This window comes from Brachypodium distachyon, chromosome 3 (assembly GCF_000005505.3).
Source record: "Brachypodium distachyon strain Bd21 chromosome 3, Brachypodium_distachyon_v3.0, whole genome shotgun sequence".
In the NCBI taxonomy this organism is placed as follows: domain Eukaryota; kingdom Viridiplantae; phylum Streptophyta; class Magnoliopsida; order Poales; family Poaceae; genus Brachypodium; species Brachypodium distachyon.
Genome location: NC_016133.3, coordinates 32,173,653 through 32,194,020, shown reverse-complemented (window position 1 = coordinate 32,194,020; position 20,368 = coordinate 32,173,653). Strand labels below are relative to the sequence as shown.

General features: G+C 42.0%; 1 protein-coding gene and 1 pseudogene across 2 annotated transcripts; one reads left to right on the top strand and one right to left on the bottom strand.

Annotated features, from left to right (window-relative positions):
- Positions 1–314: 314 nt before the first annotated feature.
- Positions 315–8,437, bottom strand: LOC100846833 (annotated as a pseudogene).
- Positions 8,438–16,910: 8,473 nt separating this feature from the next.
- Positions 16,911–18,706, top strand: LOC100846524 (heavy metal-associated isoprenylated plant protein 39). 2 transcript variants are annotated; one of them, XM_003574116.4, is made up of 3 exons: positions 16,911–17,077; positions 17,207–17,285; positions 18,311–18,706. In XM_003574116.4, exons 1-3 carry the CDS (start codon positions 17,066–17,068, stop codon positions 18,538–18,540), a joined length of 321 nt encoding a protein of 106 aa, XP_003574164.1. In that variant the 5' UTR covers positions 16,911–17,065; the 3' UTR covers positions 18,541–18,706. The 2 variants fall into 2 exon arrangements, with proteins under 2 accessions (XP_003574164.1, XP_010234889.1); XM_010236587.3 differs by having other exon boundaries at positions 17,204–17,285.
- Positions 18,707–20,368: the final 1,662 nt, after the last annotated feature.

Genomic DNA, 20,368 nt, shown 5'->3' with positions numbered 1-20,368 from the left:
GTTACACACATCAACACCTGTTACGCAGTGGTGGCTAACCAAGCGTAGAAATAAGCATTTAATCAATTCTATTTTGCAAAGCACATCCGAAAACTCTTGGTACATTCCCTTACCATAAGAATTACTGAAGTCCAGACTCCACATCAAAGAAAAAGGACCACACGAGTGCAAGCAAAACTGAAGTTTGGAAATGCACAAAAATGAGCCTCCCAAAAGTGCACTGACATTACACACGCAAAATTTACTTCAATATCCAAAAATGGTTTGACATCTCTTTTTACAAACAGCGAGCGCAACTCCCGCAACTGGGCCTGTGGAGTGCATGACGACAGCAGGTGCAGATGATCATCCATCTAAATATAAATGAACGTAAGTGGATGTGGTGGATGTGCAGGTCTTCAGAAGATGGAGTCCACAGCTTTGTCAGCTGTGTGCATCCAGTGTACTTTCAGCTTCGCTGATGATCTCAAGCTCCTCTAATAAAGTAGCAAGTTTCTTCATATCGTCATCCTGCTTGCTCTGTGGGGCCTTCTTGCGGTAGCCTGAAGCGCTCATTTTCTGCGACAAGGTGTCATATTGCCTGATGGAAGACAGACAATGTTACCACTAAGATCAACACAATTTGTTCTTTTACTGGATTTGTTAATTTAACAAGACAGTGCTATCTAGCACTTACTTTTGAACATCTTTCCTCTTCTTCCTAAGCTTCTCATGCTCAGCTTCCCTGTTTACAGCTCCCCGGAGTTGGAGGTACACGGCTAGATCTTTGTTTACAATATTTCTGGCACAATCGGGTGGAACTGGATTATCCTCTGTCAGGATCTGGAAAATTACCACTTGGATCAGACTTTTTTAGGTGCTTTCGACTTTGCCAGATTAGAAGTGTGTATTGCACATTAATGACAAAGGTAAGCTAAAACAGAAAATGTGCCATTAGATAGCAAAAGTAAAGCATATGAAATTACTTGCGCTACATATATCTTCCTTCCCAACTGAACAAGTCTTAAAGAAGCCAAGAAAGTGCAAGAGAAGACGGAGAGAAGCGTAGAAGTTGCACGAGCTGTCGAACCTTAAGATATGATACAGAAGCAATCGTAGTAATTTGAGACTTGTAGGACTGGACTGTGGCAGCAATCTCAACGTTCCGGCAGAGCACAAATGATGGGCGCCTGTCCAAGTGAAAACAGAAAGGTATTAGGATACAAATAAGCAAATTCTTATGAATCAAGACTAAAATGAAATGGCAATCTTAATGTATGCATAGCATCTACCATTACAGTGTGAACTAAAATAAACATATTTGCTGAACACAAACACACCTTTCATGTATATCTGTCGATGCCTTGAGAGATTTCAGCTCGTTCGCAACAGCCAGCACAATCTCCATTTCATTTTCAACTTTATCATTTGCCCATTCCTGTCATCCCAAAGAACTCCTCTCAAGTAAAATTGCAGGATATAGAATTAATTAAATGTAGGATTCCCCAAATTGAGGTAGATTCTTATCCAAAAAATATTAATTTTTTTGAGGTAAATAGTGAATCAACTTTTTTGTACTCTTTTCCATATATTGAATCTACAGTGGCTTCCTTTTAGTTTTACGTGGTAGGGCACCACTGTCCTCCGAAAGATGGTAACGGGAAGACGAATCCTCTGATTCACTCCTAAGTTCTCCTGAAAAAGAGTATTTACCTGTACAACTGAGGGGTATTTTGATATCATGATGGAATCTTTCCTACAAGCCTCTTTAGGCTGAGGAAGGCGCTGCCAAAGCTCTTCTGTTACGTAAGGCATAAATGGATGGAGCAGACGCAAACCAGTGTCCAGGCACAACCATAGTGTATCTCTAGAAGCACCTCTTGCAGATTCAAATTCTTGGGAATCATTGAAGTAAGGTTTTATTGCTTCTATGAACACTTTACAAAGGTTGGATTTCCACCAAGAGTGTATAGAAGATGCTGCCTCTGAGAAATTATATGCTTCTAATGACGACACGGTCTTGCCAACAGTCTTATTAAGTACTGAGAGTATCCATATGCAGACAGGAAGCATTGAACACACCACAACAGTTGCTGGTGGAGTGTAATGATCTCCAAGCTTGATCATGGCAAAACGAACGGCGTTCCACAGTTTATTGCACCATTCTCGGTACGAATGCACTCTCTTGATATCCAGATTTATCTTGTCAGACTGGTAAATGCAAGAAATTTTATTACAAGAAATTTGCAACAATAATATTAATCAATAAATAATAAAAACTGGCGGTAACTATAACCTGAGAAGTGTAGGATATCAGGGCAAAACGAAGGGCATCAGTACCACACTCTGGAATACCATCAGGGAAATCCTTCTTCTGACCTTCTTTTGCCTTTTCTAATTCATCTGGGTCCAGATTGCCCTGTTCCAACTTTTTCTGAAGACCCTCTAACGTTATACCATTTATTACATCAACAGGATCAATGACATTTCCTAAAGACTTGGACATTTTGCGGCCATGTGCATCACGAATAATTGGATGCAAGTAAATCTGAGAAACAGATAAGAAAGTCACGATGCAAGGTTTAATCAATTAATTGTAAAAGCTGCAGTGTCACGATTCACCATGTGCGAATGGAATTTCTAGTCACAACTCCACTACAGAATTGGTGTCCTAGGTGAGCATAGTTTATTCCAATGCTATTGATAATACCAAAATGCATACTTTGCAAATGAATGATGTGAGGTGCAGCAAAATTACTATAGCTTTTGTCAGGGTATATATCAGAACCTGTCAATCTAGATTTCAATAGAGTTCAGTGAGGAAACAAGCTTGCCAAGAGAAATAAATGGTACTCCCTCTGATCCTAAATTCTTGAATCAAATTTGTCCAAATATGGATGTATCTATTCTTAAAAAACGTCTAGATACATGTAATATTTCGACAACAATTTAGGATCGGAGGGAGTAGAAAATACTGATTAAAATGGTTAAGCATTGGTGGATGTTTTCAAAAGAGAAAACTGTCAACACTTAATAAAAAGGGTCAAGCACAGGATCACCAATATCAACAATATTTATTTTTGTTTTAGTAGTCACTAGTCAGAGAACATCAAGCAATATAAACAGGCCGTTCTCCAGATCGTGGTTCTCCACTGCAGAAGGAAAGCAGATAAAACTAAAATCTGACAAGACATGAATTTGGTTGCCATTGCACAGGTTAGACCCAGAACTATCTCAGAAAATAATGTTAGCCTAAATATTATCTTTGGAAACGGCACATCACCACCGAGCAGTATTCCCATCATCACCATCCTTGCTGCCCAAAAGAAGAGGATGTCCATTCCAGTTTCAAGGACAGAAGTAGGGTAGAAAGTACTAAGATCGGTTGTATCATCTGGCCAACCAAGTACAGATAATGGAAAAAGACCAGATGAAAACCATGTATCCAACACATCAGGATCTTGATATAATTGATATTTCTGCCCCGGATACCTCTGTTTTGCCTCCAAGATTGCATCACTTTCATTTCTTGCAATTATCCATGGTCATTGTATGAACCCATGTCTTTCTCTTCATCATCTTCTAACGTCACATACCAAGCAGGCACACGGTGTCCCCACCAAAGTTGTCTTGAAATACACCAATCATGTATGTTTTCAAGCCATCTGCAACACTCAGAACAGTAGTGGTGGATAGATTATCCGTCTATTGATTTTTTAGAACTTTTGAATCATGTAGTGCAATCTGACCACAAAGAAAATATGCATGCCTCAAGGAAAATAGGATGTACCTATACCAGTCCTGCTCATATTGTGGTGGAATTATCTCGATCTGTTTGGATTTCACAGCATCAAGAGCTACCTTTGCCATGGTACTACAATTAATAAACCATTGGGGTTTGATCATTGGCTCCACGATATCATTAGTTCTTGAACAGATGCCCAATTCCATCTCATTATTTGTCTTGCCTCTGTATAGACCCTTAATTGACAAATGAGAAACGAAACTGATTATAGTTTGGCCATTTTTTGATGGGAAAACTGTAGGGGAAGAAGGGGCAAATAACCAGGTTTAACAAGATTAAACTTTTAACTCAAAGTAAAAGAAAAACCTTAATCAACCATCTTCACACAGGTATGCAGTCAACTACGAATGTACCACATGTAGTACGCAAATTATACTATATTTCTGAGGGGGCAAGTATCTGTCGGTTTTTTTTTCTTGAACCCGCACCTAAGTGCGTGTCATTTTCATTAGATGAAGCACCGAGAAGGCGAAAGTACAAATGCCAGCAGCCAAAAGCAAACCAAGAAAAAACAAAAGGAAATCCTCGACAGCGTGCAGCGGCAACCCAAGAAGGCAAAAAAGAAGAAAGGAAAAACTGTACAGTATCTATCAATGTAGTTTTTAAACCTATGATGAAATGCCTTTGGCAATTGAAATATAAGTAGGAAAAAATGAGAACCGTGAAAAGAAGCACCACAATGTTGTTGCTCATACAAGCACAAATAAATTTAATCGAACTTCGAGGAAACTGAACTATTGAACAATGTTCAAGATTATTCCAGATGCTTTCACAGCATAAGTTGACAGTATTCAACTATGATAAGCTTTTTGAAAAACAGAAACTTTTATTCACTATGACAATACATGATACACCATTTCCAAGACATCAAAGATAAGCAATAAATTACATACAAATGCATGCTGCATGAACACCCCAGAATCAATTGTCAATAAAAAGTTGGCAAAAGAATAATCTAAGAATACCTTTGCCTTTAGTGCATCAATAACGGCAGCTCGAGATGTGAAACGTGGCATTCCTTCAAATTGTGGACCTCCATTTTCATTTATGTTGCCGTCATCAGTGAAAATATTAATAAAGTCAAGGTTATATTGTTTCCCGAACTTGAAGTCATTAGGATCATGAGCTGGTGTGATCTGCATACAGATAGCAGCAAAATAAAAATAGAGATAAGTGCATGCTGATTGCTGAATGTAATTATTGCAATAGGGAACATGGACCAAGATATCCAAACCACCTCTTCAGGTGAACATACCTTAACAGCACCAGTACCAAAAGTGGGATTAACTAACGCAGCATCACAAATTATTTCAAGTTTTCGGCCATTAAAGGGATGAATGGCATATTTTCCATGCAAATGCTTATATCTTTCATCTTGAGGATGAACAGCTATAGCAGTATCTCCAAGCATGGTTTCTATTCTTGTTGTTGCAACGATAATTTCACCCAATCCATCTTCTAGAGGATAGGCAAAAGATATCAAAACACCAAACTGAATTGGGGTACTATAACCAGGGACCTCTAAAAAAGTCTCTTCCTTAAGCTCCACACGGTCAACCTGAAAAACAGTGAATGAAACACAAAATACAATTCTACTCACACATGCTAGAAATTGTATTCTCATGTACCTCAATATCAGAAATTGCTGCACGAAGTGTGCAATCACAGTTCACAAGACGAATATCCTTGCAAAGGGATAAATCATCCAAGATAAGGTAACATGGGAGGATTCCAAACAATACAAAGGGGAGCACGCAAATAAGCACAACACGGAATGAGAAAGCATGTAAGCTCAACAGAGCGACACCAAAAATAATAGCACATTCTATTATTGAAACAAACCTATATACTAAACCTTCTTTGTATAACCTGACAAAAGCTTCTGTTACAGCTTTTGACCTCTGTTCGTCCATCGTAAAACACTGGAAACAGATATAAAAAATAAAGAGTGAAAATTAAGCAAAACAATACATTGTTCAGGAATAACTATTGCTTTCTCTATCTGTAATAATGGAGGATTCAGAAAGGAATTTACCTCGCGTGACCAATCAAGTGATGCCCCTAGTGTGCGTAACTGTCTCAATATGGTACCACCATACTGAGCTTTCCAGTTGCAGACCTGCCAAAATGATGATGAAACATGGGATACGAGAAGTGTGAAAATCAACCATAAATTAAAGTATGGGACGGAACAAAAATCCTTTCAATTACTAAAGTTAACAGGCCAATTTATTTCATGGCACTGTAATTTTTTTGAAAATTTGTATGTTCCACTCAGTGTGACTACCTTGTGTAACCTCACAATCCAAAATTACAAAAAATTGTAGTGCTATGTAGAGAACTTTCACTTGAATTAAACCAAAGACAGAATAGAGCATCAAATCCGAGAAATTTATGAACAATATGAACATTCACCCCGTTGAACGAACGTGAATTTATTAGTGGGACAGAAAATGGAGTGCTTACCTCAGCTAGAAATTTATCCCGCCCGAGATCATGCCTTGACAGCTTTCTCTCACGCATGAGCTTCTTTTCCACCACCACCTATACGGAGGGAAGCAATTTCGTCAGATGAAATTTGCATAACAAAAGGAACGCCAGATAACAAGTAATAAATCAACATAGTGTTTGGGTAGATGACAATTTGAACTCAGGCTAATAATACCAGGCTTGTGAGCAACTGCAAAAATGCAGCTCTTGGGTTGCTAAAATAAAATAAAAAAGTCCAGGAAGATAAATGCTGGGACCTTGGGACCTAAGATATATGTTCTATGCATTCGGAATTATTGATTATCAGCCAAGGGGAGCATAGCAGACCTGTGTTGCTATGCCAGCATGGTCCATCCCAGGAACCCATAAAGCATTATAGCCTGACATCCTCCGCCAGCGAATCATAGCGTCCTGTGTTGTTGTCAATGCAATAAACAAAGAACATCAACCGTGATATTGACAGGGAAAAAAAAAGGTATCAACATGAATAATCACTACGTACCTGAATAGCCACTGTAATTGCATGGCCTATGTGAAGGGCACCAGTCACGTTTGGGGATGGCAGGATCTGAAAATAAGTAGTTAGTTCATGTCAGTCTTGTGTAAAATCAATTCTCACTTGTACAGTTCCTATAGAATATTTGCTGGGTAATTAAAATCATCTTATGAACAATTCACACACAATCGTGAGAAAATGATTATTCTGAATATATCAATGTACTCTTCAGGTTATGGGGGGACTTACTATAACAAACGGTGGCTTTGAGCTTGATGCATCTGCTACGAAGTATTGTGATGATTCCCACCAAGTATACCATCTACATGATAATAAGAGAAGGGAAATTAGTTAGTTCAGTGAGAAAATTTCTGATTATGCATTCCAAAAGTTCTGTTGGTATTATTCACTAGTGAGAAAGCCAGCACGCGATTTCTCGACGGAAGAAGGGCTATATTGTTTTGCCATTTGAGAAGCAAGCAGTTTCTTCTGTCCAGTAGGAGTATCAGGACCAATGAAATCCTCAGGATTCTCATCGGTGGCACCTTCCTTCTTTTGCTTCTTCTCACTCTTCTTAGCTCCATCAGATGCTAGTTGGGCCTACACACAAGCACATCACTTTCATTACTAAGAGTAAGAGGGACAGTCAAAAACAATGAGTCCCCTCGAAAAATCGAGCAACAGGTTAGCATCGCCACCTGAAGCCTGGCCGCCTCCTTTTGCTTCGCCTTGAGCTTTTTCTCCTCCTTCTCTAACGCCTGTCACAAAATACACTTGACATGTGGGTAAAACTGCTCGCGCCCAAAAAAAATTCGACAAATTCTCCTGCTCTATCGTGAACAGCACAGAACCCAATTAGAATAATTACCTTCTGATCTTTCTTCAGCTTTCTTTGAAATTCCTTCTCATCTAGTGGCTGTGGACGCACGCACACAATCAAACAAAAACAGTTCAGACGACCAAAACGACAAAACAGAAGCTAGTTCAACAGCGGGGCAACCAATCGGTGAGATGTCATGCGATTCCCCCCGAAATCCAGTTTAATATAGTAGGAGCCACATTCCTAGCGACTTAACGAAATTAAATTGCGAGTGATGAGCTCCTTAATTAGGAGGGGGTAAAAACATTGAGTCGCCCACTGCTCATAGAAGACTGCACCTCGCTAATCACCCAATCAAAAAGCCGTCGCCCATGGATAGGATATGGGAGCACAATTCCCGAACCCAAAAACCCGCATAAAAAAGAAGACGATCTCAAGACGCAAGGGTTTAAGGTTCAAAAAAAGACGCAAGGGTTGCGCGACCAGGAAAGTGATCCGAAGAGCTCGAGGGAGGCAGCGGCGCTCACCTTCTCCATGTCGCGGATCGAGCCCTCGGGCACTAGTTTCCCACCGCCGGTTTAGATTCGGCGAGCGAATTCAGCTGGTGTTACTGCTACGATCACGAACAACTGAAACTTGGGAGGATTCGAAGCGGAAGCGTGGAATCGGCACCGGCGGATTTGGGTTGGGTTTAGGGCTTTGGAGCTTGCCGGCCGTCCGATTCGAGCGTCTCCTCGTCAGCAAGCGTGGGGAAGCTGTCTGATCCCAGCTTTTTGCGGGCGTGGGTTTGCTTGATTTTTTTTAATTTTTTTAGGAAATTTGCTTGATTTTTACCTGTACGTAATTTGCTGCTCTAACATGGCTGAATATATATAGATCCCGGCTTCAGGTATTGACCATGTTTTGATTTTACCACGAAATCGGCAATCGTTTTGCATGCAAGCACTAACTTGAGAGCCAAGTCGTTTGGTGGAAACTTGATAGTCAAGTTTTTTCTAGGCCACCGATATTCGATAGTCAAGTTTGGGGCTAATTTGAATCGTAACAGTGTCAAGCTTTATGGCATTGCATGCGAAAAGAAGGTGAGGACAACTAAGGGCAACCTCAATTTTTTTTTCCATCTTCGTGTATGCCGTTTTCGGCACAAATTTGTGACACCATTTTTTTTTAAGAAACATCTGCCTTTATTGATTCAATATAGAAAGTACAAGTGATCGAAATTGAAACAAAAACCAATCACAAAAAAAAAGTAATGAAACAAGATTTTTTTTGAAGTAAACAACTCTTGATCCGTCATCCGTATTTTAAAAACTCTCCATGTCTCCGGTGATGAAATTGAAGAAGACCAAAACTGTACAAACTGGACTAACCTTGTAGGTTTTGAATAGTCGCATGAGTCACTCACCGCAACCAATGAGAACCTAATATCGTTGAACGCACTCTGGTCTGGGACACACCACTTGCAAGACAGGTTGTCGATCTGCTGATTCGTCGCCGAACCAACTAGAAAGAAGACCAAAATAACAACGAGAAAACAAACCGCGAGATCCGCTAGCTCCATGGAGTAGATCGTGTTGACTACACCAGGAAGAGGATGGAGCCGGGAGACTATTATTCCATACGTCGCGCCTCCTCCACCAAGACGTCATCGCAAGGACACAAAACCTCACAAAGAAGATAGACAAACTGCAGCCAAACTTTGATCTATGGTTCCCCTCGTCACCCAATACCTAATCGGCGGTCGGAGACGAGGGAACCGGAAGAAAAACGCTTATTCGAAGACTCCTGGCGGCTAGGGTTCAGCCTAGCTCCTGGCAAATTTGTGACACCATATTGGTGTTTATATCAGAAAATAATCCAACTAAGATTCGTTTTTGCATCAGTTTGATTCAATCCATCCTTCTAGAGTGGACGTTCCAGAATTAATTTGTCATTTGTCAAATTTGTGTTGTTCTCAGGCCCTTGACGTAATGATTAAGAGAACAACTCTAATAGCAATTCTCAAGGTTTTGAGTTTTACTCTTTTGCAGGTCGAGCTTTTTTAGTTGTTCTTGTTGGAATTTTGGGTTAGGCCCAAGGCCCAATCTGAAATTAATTTCTGGAAAATCTCAAAAGCCCATTCATGTAGTGGGATGAGGAAATGGGAATAGTCCCACATTGCTAGTTTAGGGGGAGTTGGACCAATATATAAGGTATGTTGGTTCTCACCTCTTGAGCAAGTGAGCAAGGAAAATTCCTACGCGCGCTACTCCTCCTCCGCTCGCCTCGCCTCGCCTCGCCTCGTCACGACGCGCGCGCGCGCCGCATTTCGTGGATCGAGTTCGAGCCGTGCCGGGACGTGCTTATCTTTTTGGCAGTCGTATCCATTGCGGACGCGTAATAAATCCCGATAATTGCGGAGTCGGTTTTGGTTTCCTAAACCGAACCGAAGTCCGCCTGCGTGCCTATATAATAAGACTACCCCGGCCTCCGGACGAACGAAGACACAACCCTAGCCGTTGTTCGCTGCCAACTGCTGCTCCATCCCGTCGACTGCGTGCACAGATCGCCGGGAGAGCAGGCCTCCGGAACCCCGACCTTCGAGATCCTGCCCGGGAGACGGTCGATAAGGTTTTTGGGGAGCGTTCTCACGCGACTGCTCGCTTCTTCACGTCTCTGTTTCGTCGGCATCTTCATCACCAATGGCCGACGACCTCGGAGATCCCGCGGCTCAGGCTGCCGCTTTAGCTCAACAGCAGCAGGCTGCACAACTCCAAGCACAGCAGCAGGCTGCCCAACTCCAAGTCCAGGCAACTGCTGCTGCACAGGCGCAAGCGCAGGCACTGGCCGCTGCTCAGGAAGTAGTCAAGGCTGCAGCTGCTGCTGGCGTGAACATCGACGCCACCGGACTCGTCACCGACCTCAACAAACAAACACAAGAAAAGAGCACATCACCGTACGTAATCTACTCTTTCTTGTTGATTTTGATTAGTGGTTCTATTATTCATGCCGTGAAATTAGATGAGTTTTATTGCTGTGCGTTGCTATTTAATTTGTCTAGTTTGCATGATATAATGTGCTACATGTTTTACACACTGCCTTTCTGGATTAAATATTCATCGAAATTACCTAATTTATCAACAATCCAAAAACCTTATTCGTGTAGGCAATTTTCGATGTCTCAATTTGCTGTCGCATTGAAACCACCTGTGTTTACTGGACTGCACTTTAAGAGGTGGCAGTATAAATGTCATATGTGGCTCGTGGCTATGGGCGCTTGGTGGGTGGTACAACACGGGAAGACTCAAACAATTGCTTCTCAGCAGTTGTATGTTGAGGCTTGTGTTGTAGTCGTCGGTGCGATCTGTAGTGTGCTGGGAGATAAGCTCGTTGATGCTTATCTGCACTATCAGGATGCCAAAGAGTTGTGGGATGCGCTTGATGCTAAGTTTGGCGCATCTGACGCTGGCAGTGAGCTGTACGTCATGGAGCAGTTCTTTGACTATAAGATGGTTGCAAACCGATCTGTAGTGGAACAAGCTCATGAGTTACTGACTATGGTTAAGGAACTTGAGCAATTCAAGTGTCCATTACCCGACAAGTTTGTCGCCGGGGGCATCATCGCCAAGCTTCCTCCCTCGTGGAGGAACTTTGCTACTTCACTAAAACACAAGAGACAAGAAATCTCTGTGGAGAACCTGATTGGGACTCTTGATGTTGAGGAGAAGGCGAGAGCAAAAGATGCTGGCCCCAAAGGCAACACACAAGAGGGTACGTCCACTGCCAACATGGTTCAAAGGAATAACCACAACAACAGTAACAACAAGGGAAAGGGAAAGGCATTCAATAATGCTGGTCCAAAGAACACTACCACTTTCAAGAAGAAGAAGAAAGGAGGCAACAAGGACAAGGATCCTTGCTTTGTGTGCGGAGGACTTGGCCATTGGGCGAGTAACTGCAAGGAGCGCAAAGGAGGACCGATTCGGCAAAAGTTTGCTAATTTGACCATTGGCAACAATGAAGATGCAGGCAGGTATGGTAATTTATTTACTGTATTTTCTGTATGTCAGTCCACCGATTGGTGGGTCGATACAGACGCAACTATTCATGTGTGTGCTGATATTTCCTTGTTTTCTTCATATCAGGCCATCAGCTCCTCAGTGATGATGGGGAACGACGCCCATGCTTCTGTTCATGGTGTTGGCACGGTGGATCTGAAGTTTACTTCGGGAAAGATCATGCAGCTGAGGAACGTGCAGCATGTGCCCTCCATTCAGAAGAATCTTGTTAGTGGATCCCTCCTTTGCAAAGACGGATTTAAGTTAGTGTTTGAGTCCAATAAAGTTATCGTGTCTAAGTATGGACAATTTATTGATAAAGGTTATGAGTGCGGAGGTTTGTTCCGCTTATCCCTTTTGGATTTTTGTAATAAGGTCGTGAACAGCGTCAATTCTATTAATAATGAGTCTAATGTTTGGCATTCACGACTTTGTCACATTAACTTTGGTTGCATGACGCGATTAGCAAATCTGAATTTAATCCCTAAAATCACTGTGGCTAAAAGTTCCAAGTGCCAAGCTTGTGTGCAAGCGAAGCAGCCTCGCAAGCCTCACAAGGCTGCTGAGGAGAGGAACTTAGCACCGTTAGAGCTCATACATTCTGATCTTTGTGAGATGAACGGTGTATTAACCAAAGGTGGAAAACGTTACTTCATGTCTTTCATTGATGATGCGACTAGATTCTATTATGTGTATTTATTAAAATCAAAGGATGAAGCATTGCATTATTTTAAGATCTATAAAGTTGAAGTCGAGAATCAACTTGAGAAGAAAATTAAACGTTTGCGGTCTGACCGCGGTGGAGAATATTTCTCCAGTGAGTTTAATTCATTTTGTGAGGAACATGGCATAGTCCATGAGAGGACGCCTCCCTATTCGCCCCAGTCAAACGGGGTTGCTGAGAGGAAAAACCGCACGCTGACTGACTTGGTCAACGCCATGTTAGACACTGCTGGTTTATCCAAGGCATGGTGGGGGGAGGCGCTTTTGACTTCGTGTCATGTCCTAAATCGTGTTCCCACAAAAGATAAAGAAGTCACCCCATACGAGCTATGGGAAAAGAAGAGACTCACACTTTCTTACTTACGGACCTGGGGCTGTTTGGCGAAAGTCAATGTGCCAATCACCAAGAAACGTAAGCTTGGACTAAAAACCGTTGATTGTGTTTTCCTTGGCTACGCACTTCGAAGTGTTGGCTATAGATTCTTGGTTGTAAATTCTGGAGTACCTGACATGAGTGTCGGTACAATTATGGAGTCCAGGGATGCTACATTTTTTGAGGACATATTTCCCATAAGAGATATGCATAGCACATCTAGAGAGGATCATGACGTACCTGCTGAACTCGTCAGTTCAGAGGAACATCAGGATCATGGTGTAGCTCCTGAACCCATCATCCCAGTGGAAAATCTTGAACAAACACGTGATGAGATTCCTGAGGAGTATGACAATGAAGCCCCTATTAGGGGTAAGCGACAAAGGATTATTAAATCCTTTGGTGATGATTTCATTGTGTACCTTGTGGATGACACCCCTAAAACCATTAACGAGGCATTTGCATCTCCGGATGCAGACTATTGGAAGGAAGCCATTCGTAGTGAGATGGATTCTATCATGCCTAATGGTACGTGGGAGGTCGTTGACCGTCCGTACGGGTGCAAACCTGTAGGATGCAAGTGGATATTCAAGAAAAAGCTTAGGCCTAATGGTACTATTGAAGAAGTATAAGGCACGACTTGTGGCCAAGGGTTTTACCCAGAAAGAAGGTGAAGATTTCTTTGATACTTACTCACCTGTAGCACGATTGACCACAATCAGAGTATTACTATCACTGGCTGCCTCATATGGTCTGATCGTCCATCAAATGGACGTTAAGACAACTTTCCTTAACGGAGAGTTGGACGAGGAAATTTACATGAACCAGCCAGATGGATTTGTAATAAAGGGTCATGAAGGCAAAGTGTGTAAGTTATTAAAGTCTCTGTATGGCCTGAAACAAGCTCCTAAGCAATGGCATGAGAAGTTTGACAAAACTTTAACATCTGCCGGCTTTGTTGTAAACGAAGCTGACAAATGTGTATACTACCGCTATGGTGGGGGTGAGGGAGTTATACTTTGTTTGTATGTCGATGACATACTAATATTTGGGACTAACTTCAAAGTGATTGAAGAGGTTAAGACTTTCTTGTCGAAGTGCTTTGACATGAAAGACCTTGGTATAGCTGATGTTATTCTGAACATCAAGCTTGTGAGAGGCAACAATGGTGAGATCACTTTGTTGCAATCTCACTATGTGGAGAAGATCCTGAGTCGTTTCGGCTATGCTGATTGTAAACCTTCTCCAACTCCTTATGATCCAAGCGTTCTGCTTCGAAAGAATCACAGAATTGGAAGAGACCAACTGAGATATTCTCAGAATATTGGTTCCCTCATGTATTTGGCTAGCGCAACTAGACCTGACATCTCTTTTGCTGTGAGCAAACTGAGTCGGTTCAATAAGAATCCGGGAGATGATCATTGGTGCACTCGAGAGGGTCATGCGCTATCTAAAGGGCACAATGGGCTATGGTATACACTATACTGGGTACCCCAAGGTACTTGAGGGTTATAGTGATTCAAACTGGATATCTGATGTTGACGAGCTAAAGGCCACGAGTGGATATGTGTTCACACTCGGAGGGGGCGCTGTTTCATGGAAGTCTTGCAAGCAAACGATCTTAACCAGATCAACTAAGGAAGCAGAACTTTCAGCATTAGATACATCCACAGTTGAAGCCGACTGGCTTCGTGAGCTCTTGATGGACTTGCCGATTGTTGAAAAACCAATACCGGCAATTCTTATGAACTGTGACAATCAAACTGTGATAGTCAAAGTGAACAGTTCTAAAGATAACATGAAGTCATCAAGACACGTCAGGAGACGTCTGAAATCTGTCAGAGCAATGAGAAATTCCGGAATAATAGCATTGGGATATATCCCAACGGCTAAAAATCTGGCAGATCCCTTTACAAAGGGTCTATCAAGGAATGTGATAGAATCTGCATCAAGGGAGATGGGATTGCGACCCACGTGAGTTATCATGACGGTAAACCAACCTATGTGATCGGAGATCCCGTGAATTAGGACCTGGGAAACAAGTCATTGGATAACTGAGGAGAGTGTACATTCTTTATCCCACTTCGTTGACGATGCATTACTTTTGTGTACTGTATGGTAGGTTGTTTAACTTAATGTGTTCTAACGCGTTGCATTAATTTGCAAGGGAGACACTGTCCTACAGAGTAGTCTCTAAATAACACACCTATATGAGCCTGACTGTTGGTCGCAGTCTATGAGATTTGGGTGGTCTGTAGTAAGCTCATGAAAAGGCCTGGCATTCGGCAGCCCAGTACTAGACAACAATTTAGTGAAGCTCTAACACAGAAAACTGACAATTCAAGGTTTGTCCATTGTTCAGTTGTGCGTGAGTGAAGCAATTTGTTTAGGTGGATGTTCAACCTTAATCGGTCTCCACTGAAACGCTGGTATATCAAAAACAGAGTTTTGGATCAACGGCAATTTTATGTGCTTATGAGATATTGTGGGGGATTGTTGGAATTTTGGGTTAGACCCAAGGCCCAATCTAAAATTAATTTCTAAAAAATCTCAAAAGCCCATTCATGTAGTGGGATGAGGAAGTGAGAATAGTCTCACATTGCTAGTTTAGGGGGAGTTGGACCAATATATAAGGTATGTTGGTTCTCACCTCTTGAGCAAGTGAGCAAGGAAAATTCCTACGCGCGCTCCTCCTCCTCCTCCTCCGCTCGCCTCGCCTCGCCTCGCCTCGTCACGACGCGCGCCCGCCGCGTTTCGTGGATCGAGTTCGAGCCGTGCCGGGACGTGCTTATCTTTTTGGCAGTCGGAATCCATTGCGGACGCGTAATAAATCCCGATAATTGCGGAGTCGGTTTTGGTTTCCTAAACCGAACCGAAGTCCGCCTGCGTGCCTATATAATAAGACTACCCCGGCCTCCGGACGAACGAAGACACAACCCTAGCCGTTGTTCGCTGCCAACTGCTGCTCCATCCCATCGACTGCGTGCACAGATCGCCGGGAGAGCAGGCCTCCGGAACCCCGACCTTCGAGATCCTGCCCGGGAGACGGTCGATAAGGTTTTTGGGGAGCGTTCTCACGCGACTGCTCGCTTCTTCACGTCTCTGTTTCGTCGACATCTTCATCACCAATGGCCGACGACCTCGGAGATCCCGCGGCTCAGGCTGCCGCTTTAGCTCAACAGCAGCAGGCTGCACAACTCCAAGCACAGCAGCAGGCTGCCCAACTCCAAGTCCAGGCAACTGCTGCTGCACAGGCGCAAGCGCAGGCACTGGCCGCTGCTCAGGAAGTAGTCAAGGCTGCAGCTGCTGCTGGCGTGAACATCGACGCCACCGGACTCGTCACCGACCTCAACAAACAAACACAAGAAAAGAGCACATCACCGTACGTAATCTACTCTTTCTTGTTGATTTTGATTAGTGGTTCTATTATTCATGCCGTGAAATTAGATGAGTTTTATTGCTGTGCGTTGCTATTTATTTGTCTAGTTTGTATGATATAATGTGCTACATGTTTTACACACTGCCTTTCTGGATTAAATATTCATCGAAATTACCTGATTTATCAACAGTTCTCACTAAAATATGGTTTGATCGCGTCGACGAAGCAGATATAAGGGCGACCTCAAATTTTCTATCTGATCAGCTCACTTCAGCACACATTTTTATAGAATATTTGTGTCCGACATAACTGAGTAAATATTTGGTTCGTATTTGAACATCAAAATTGTATTCACATGCAACAGTTCTCACATTTCTATTCGTATTCAATTGAAATACATACTATACAGAAATAAAAGTGGAAAGAACGCTGTCCGGTTCGTTTCCACTCCTACCCCCACAACTGAGTTGCCGCCGTCCCGCACCCATCGATCACTCGTTCCAGGGAAATCGGGCAAAGTATCACACGGCTCTGACGCTGGTTGCTGCCGCCCCACGCAAACCAATCCCCTTCTTTCAGAATGAAAATCTCGTCTTCGTGCGGACCGACCTCACCGACTGCGATCCTGCAAACAGATAATGAGATTATTCAGATCAGACGTCACATAAGTCAAATTGGAGAAGAAAAAAGGTGCCGGATACCGGCGAGGTGGATACATCAGTCACAGAAGCACGCACGCACGCACGCACGCAGACGCAGCAAATGCGTCCGGTCCGGTCCGACTCATCGCCCAACGTCAGTGCTTAACTAAACCCACTAGAATTTCAGCACAAAAACGAACAGGAAAGGCGGGCACTCTTTGCACCTTTTATATAAAGCGAAAACCCGTTCACCAGCATTTCTGGTTGGTTTCTTCCCATTTTTCACACACCTCAGCACAGCCAGCTCTAGCGAGGGCTCCAGATGGCCGCTCAGGTACGCCGGATTCTCTGGTTTCTTTTACCCTGATGGATTGGATTCTCCGGTTTCTTCCTCTGATCGCCTGTCACGACTGAGCTTTGCATGCGTTAATTGCTTGGTTGGTTGATTGATTCTCCTCAGCAGAAGGTGGTGCTGAGGGTTCCGACCATGACCGACGACAAGGTGAAGCAGAAGGCCATCGAAGCTGTCGCCGACATCTATGGTAACAACAGTTTTGCACCTCCCTTCTAAACCTGATTTGATCAGGAGAGGACAGCATGGATGTTATGATAGTTGCAGAAACCGGCATCGTATCCTTCCATCGTTCTTTCACAGGTCATTCGATCTGCAGTTTGCATACCTGAAAAGCATTGGCAAGCTTGAGAACGGAAATCATGTTAGGTGGAATGGCTCTGTCGTTCACACCTATTGACATAAAGATGATGACAATCAATAGAACCTTGCGTATTTCAAACCAACTAGCATCGGTTTTAGGTGGAGGCTTGAAAGGGAAAATATCGTGTTAGGTGGAATTATTTTGTCACACATTTTGACATGAAGATGAGGGCCATTCAGTAGAGCCACATCATATAGCTATGCATACAAAGAGGCTTGCATCTGAATAATCGTAAATGAAGCTTGTACTTGCCAATATAAAATCTACGATTTGACGTGGGATACTTTAGATCTGAGCCATGCATAAATTTCTCGTCAACAGCTCACTGCTATAAGATCAATCCTTTGCAATTGCGTCTTCACGGCAGACTTATGTCATAATTAATTCCCTAACCAATACTGGTTATTTACCTTTTAATTGTATGATTATGGATTTATGGTCACGACTTATGCTTACTGTCCATCATTTTTTTCCTTCTAGTGGTTTACAGCATAAGACAGTATAAAATTATGACGACTTTAATTAAAATATATTGTTTCACATATGTTAGTATATTTCTCATGCAATTTATATTGTGAGAAATGTGCATTGCACATGCATGGTTGCTAGTATTTCAAAACATGCATCTCAGGAAATGGTAGGTAACTTAACTTCAATCTTCAGCTCTTCACTGCTAATGGGTATGCTAATATTCAAAGAAGTTTGCCCCCGCGTAGTTTTCTGCACACCATATCATAACATCAGAATAAAGGAAAGATGAATATATTGATGGGAAGATCTGAACAGGAATTACAAATATTGTTATGCCAGCAAGAGAATTTGATTCAATACACACCTCATTTCGTGCACAGGTGTTGATTCCATAGTTGCGGATCTGAAGGAGAATAAGATGATCATCATAGGCGAGATGGACACTGTGGCAATTGCGAAGAAATTAAAGAAGATTGGGAAGATTGACATTGTGTCTGTTGGACCTGCAAAAGAAGAAAAGAAAGAGGAAAAGAAAGAGGAGAAGAAAGAGGAAAAGAAAGAGGAAAAGAAAGAAGAGAAGAAAGAAGAAAAGAAAGAAGAGAAGAAATGATTAAGCAGACAGCATCATTCAATGGCCTTTCTCATATCTGCAATTGCAATAACTTTAACTACTGATGAATGTTTCTATGCGAAATCACACTGTACCATCATATTATAAGTACATATTATTAGTATTATTCCCTTAACAGTTACGAACAAAAAACACATTCCGTGTATCGATTTCTTAGCGTCTACAGGCCCTAACTCACAGAATTATCTTCATACTCACTCAATGCTCAGTCTTTAAGATAGTAAGATACAATCAATTTGGCAACTCATACCAGAAATATGTATATTATGCTGAATCATCGAAGGCATGTACCTACCAGATTAATTAATGAAATAAAGAAACAGAGGACTGGTCACACATAAGGTTGACATTGACTATAACAATATTTAATAATTTAGCTCTCATGCTGCACCTATTGACATCCCTTAAAGGCACGGTAAAATCGTAAATGGGCAAACCATAATCAATAAAACGAGAAGATAATATAGTAACCTAAAAGAGCATCATCAAGGTGAAACATTGCATAGAATTTATGCTCTTAGTGTTAGTACAACATAATGCACAACTCATCTACAGATTTTGTCTGATGTGTGACATGGAATCCACTAAAACCTATGCTAGGTTTGGCAGAAATAGACTACTGCTTGGGACAACCAAAGTTTGAAGGCAGGTTGCTTACCATTTAACAAAAATATGTTCTGCTTGCATTCAGTAAAACCAAATGCTCGCTATCGTATGTAGGATGAACTTTGATGCTATAAACATATATTGATAATAAAGGATGGGTGTCATCTAGTTCAGGTCTTCAGGAAACTAAAATTAGCAGTAGAAACTGTAGTGTGAATTGCAGTTCAGGAAAAAGAGATCGACTTATTGGTAGGAATTAGGACTAGCAAATCAGGGCTAGTTCATTACCCACAAATCATTACCAGTATTCACCATTATGCCCAATTTCATTATTTGCATAAAACAATTGTAGTGTACAACATTACATGTCTACACATCATCACTGAATAAGACAATAAGTAACCTAGACATGTGCATCACGAAGTATATATAACAAACTAGCCAAGCTCGCATGGCAGCACATCGCGCACCTGAGGGGAGTTCACTACCTATACAATCATAATCCTGCAACAGAGATTGCTTTTAGAAACTAAAATTTGTCATTTTTACATGATATGATTTTGTGTCTTAGGAACATGTCCTCCTGTATTAATCAGTCTAAGCAAAAGCGGAAATGATAGATCCAGTTTTTGCTTTTTTTCAACACAACCAATTGACGGCATGATCTGAAGTAAATGCATAAGATGACTATAAGTGCAGAAAGGCACCACTTCCATCGGGTTCAGGTCCTTCGTCTCCACAGTTAACTCCAACTATTTTACCCTTGATTAAACAGCCGCAACTGAAAATGCAGGAAGACTGGCATTTTTTTCAGTTTCTGCCCAGCCAGTTCTTCTGTTCTTTTCCCCAAGCCTGCCATTCGCTCTTCCTTTTCTACCCAGCAGACTCTTCCCAGGGGAAGACATGCTTGTACTGCTGGACATGCAGCAAAAGCAAATGAACATAAATGCACGAATCACACATCCATATTCCCTGAACAAATGAACATGCAGACCTATCATGCCAAGAAATTCTTTTAGCTGCAGGATAGGTCTGCAGATGGGCACGTATATGATGCATCAGTGACAACTCAATCATTTCTAATGGAGGGAAAACATCATGGTGGCAAAAAATATCTACTTTCCGATAATCATGAATATGCAAATTTGCAGCACAATCGCATCAGCACGATATGGAAGTGATGACATTTTTGCTAGTGAAG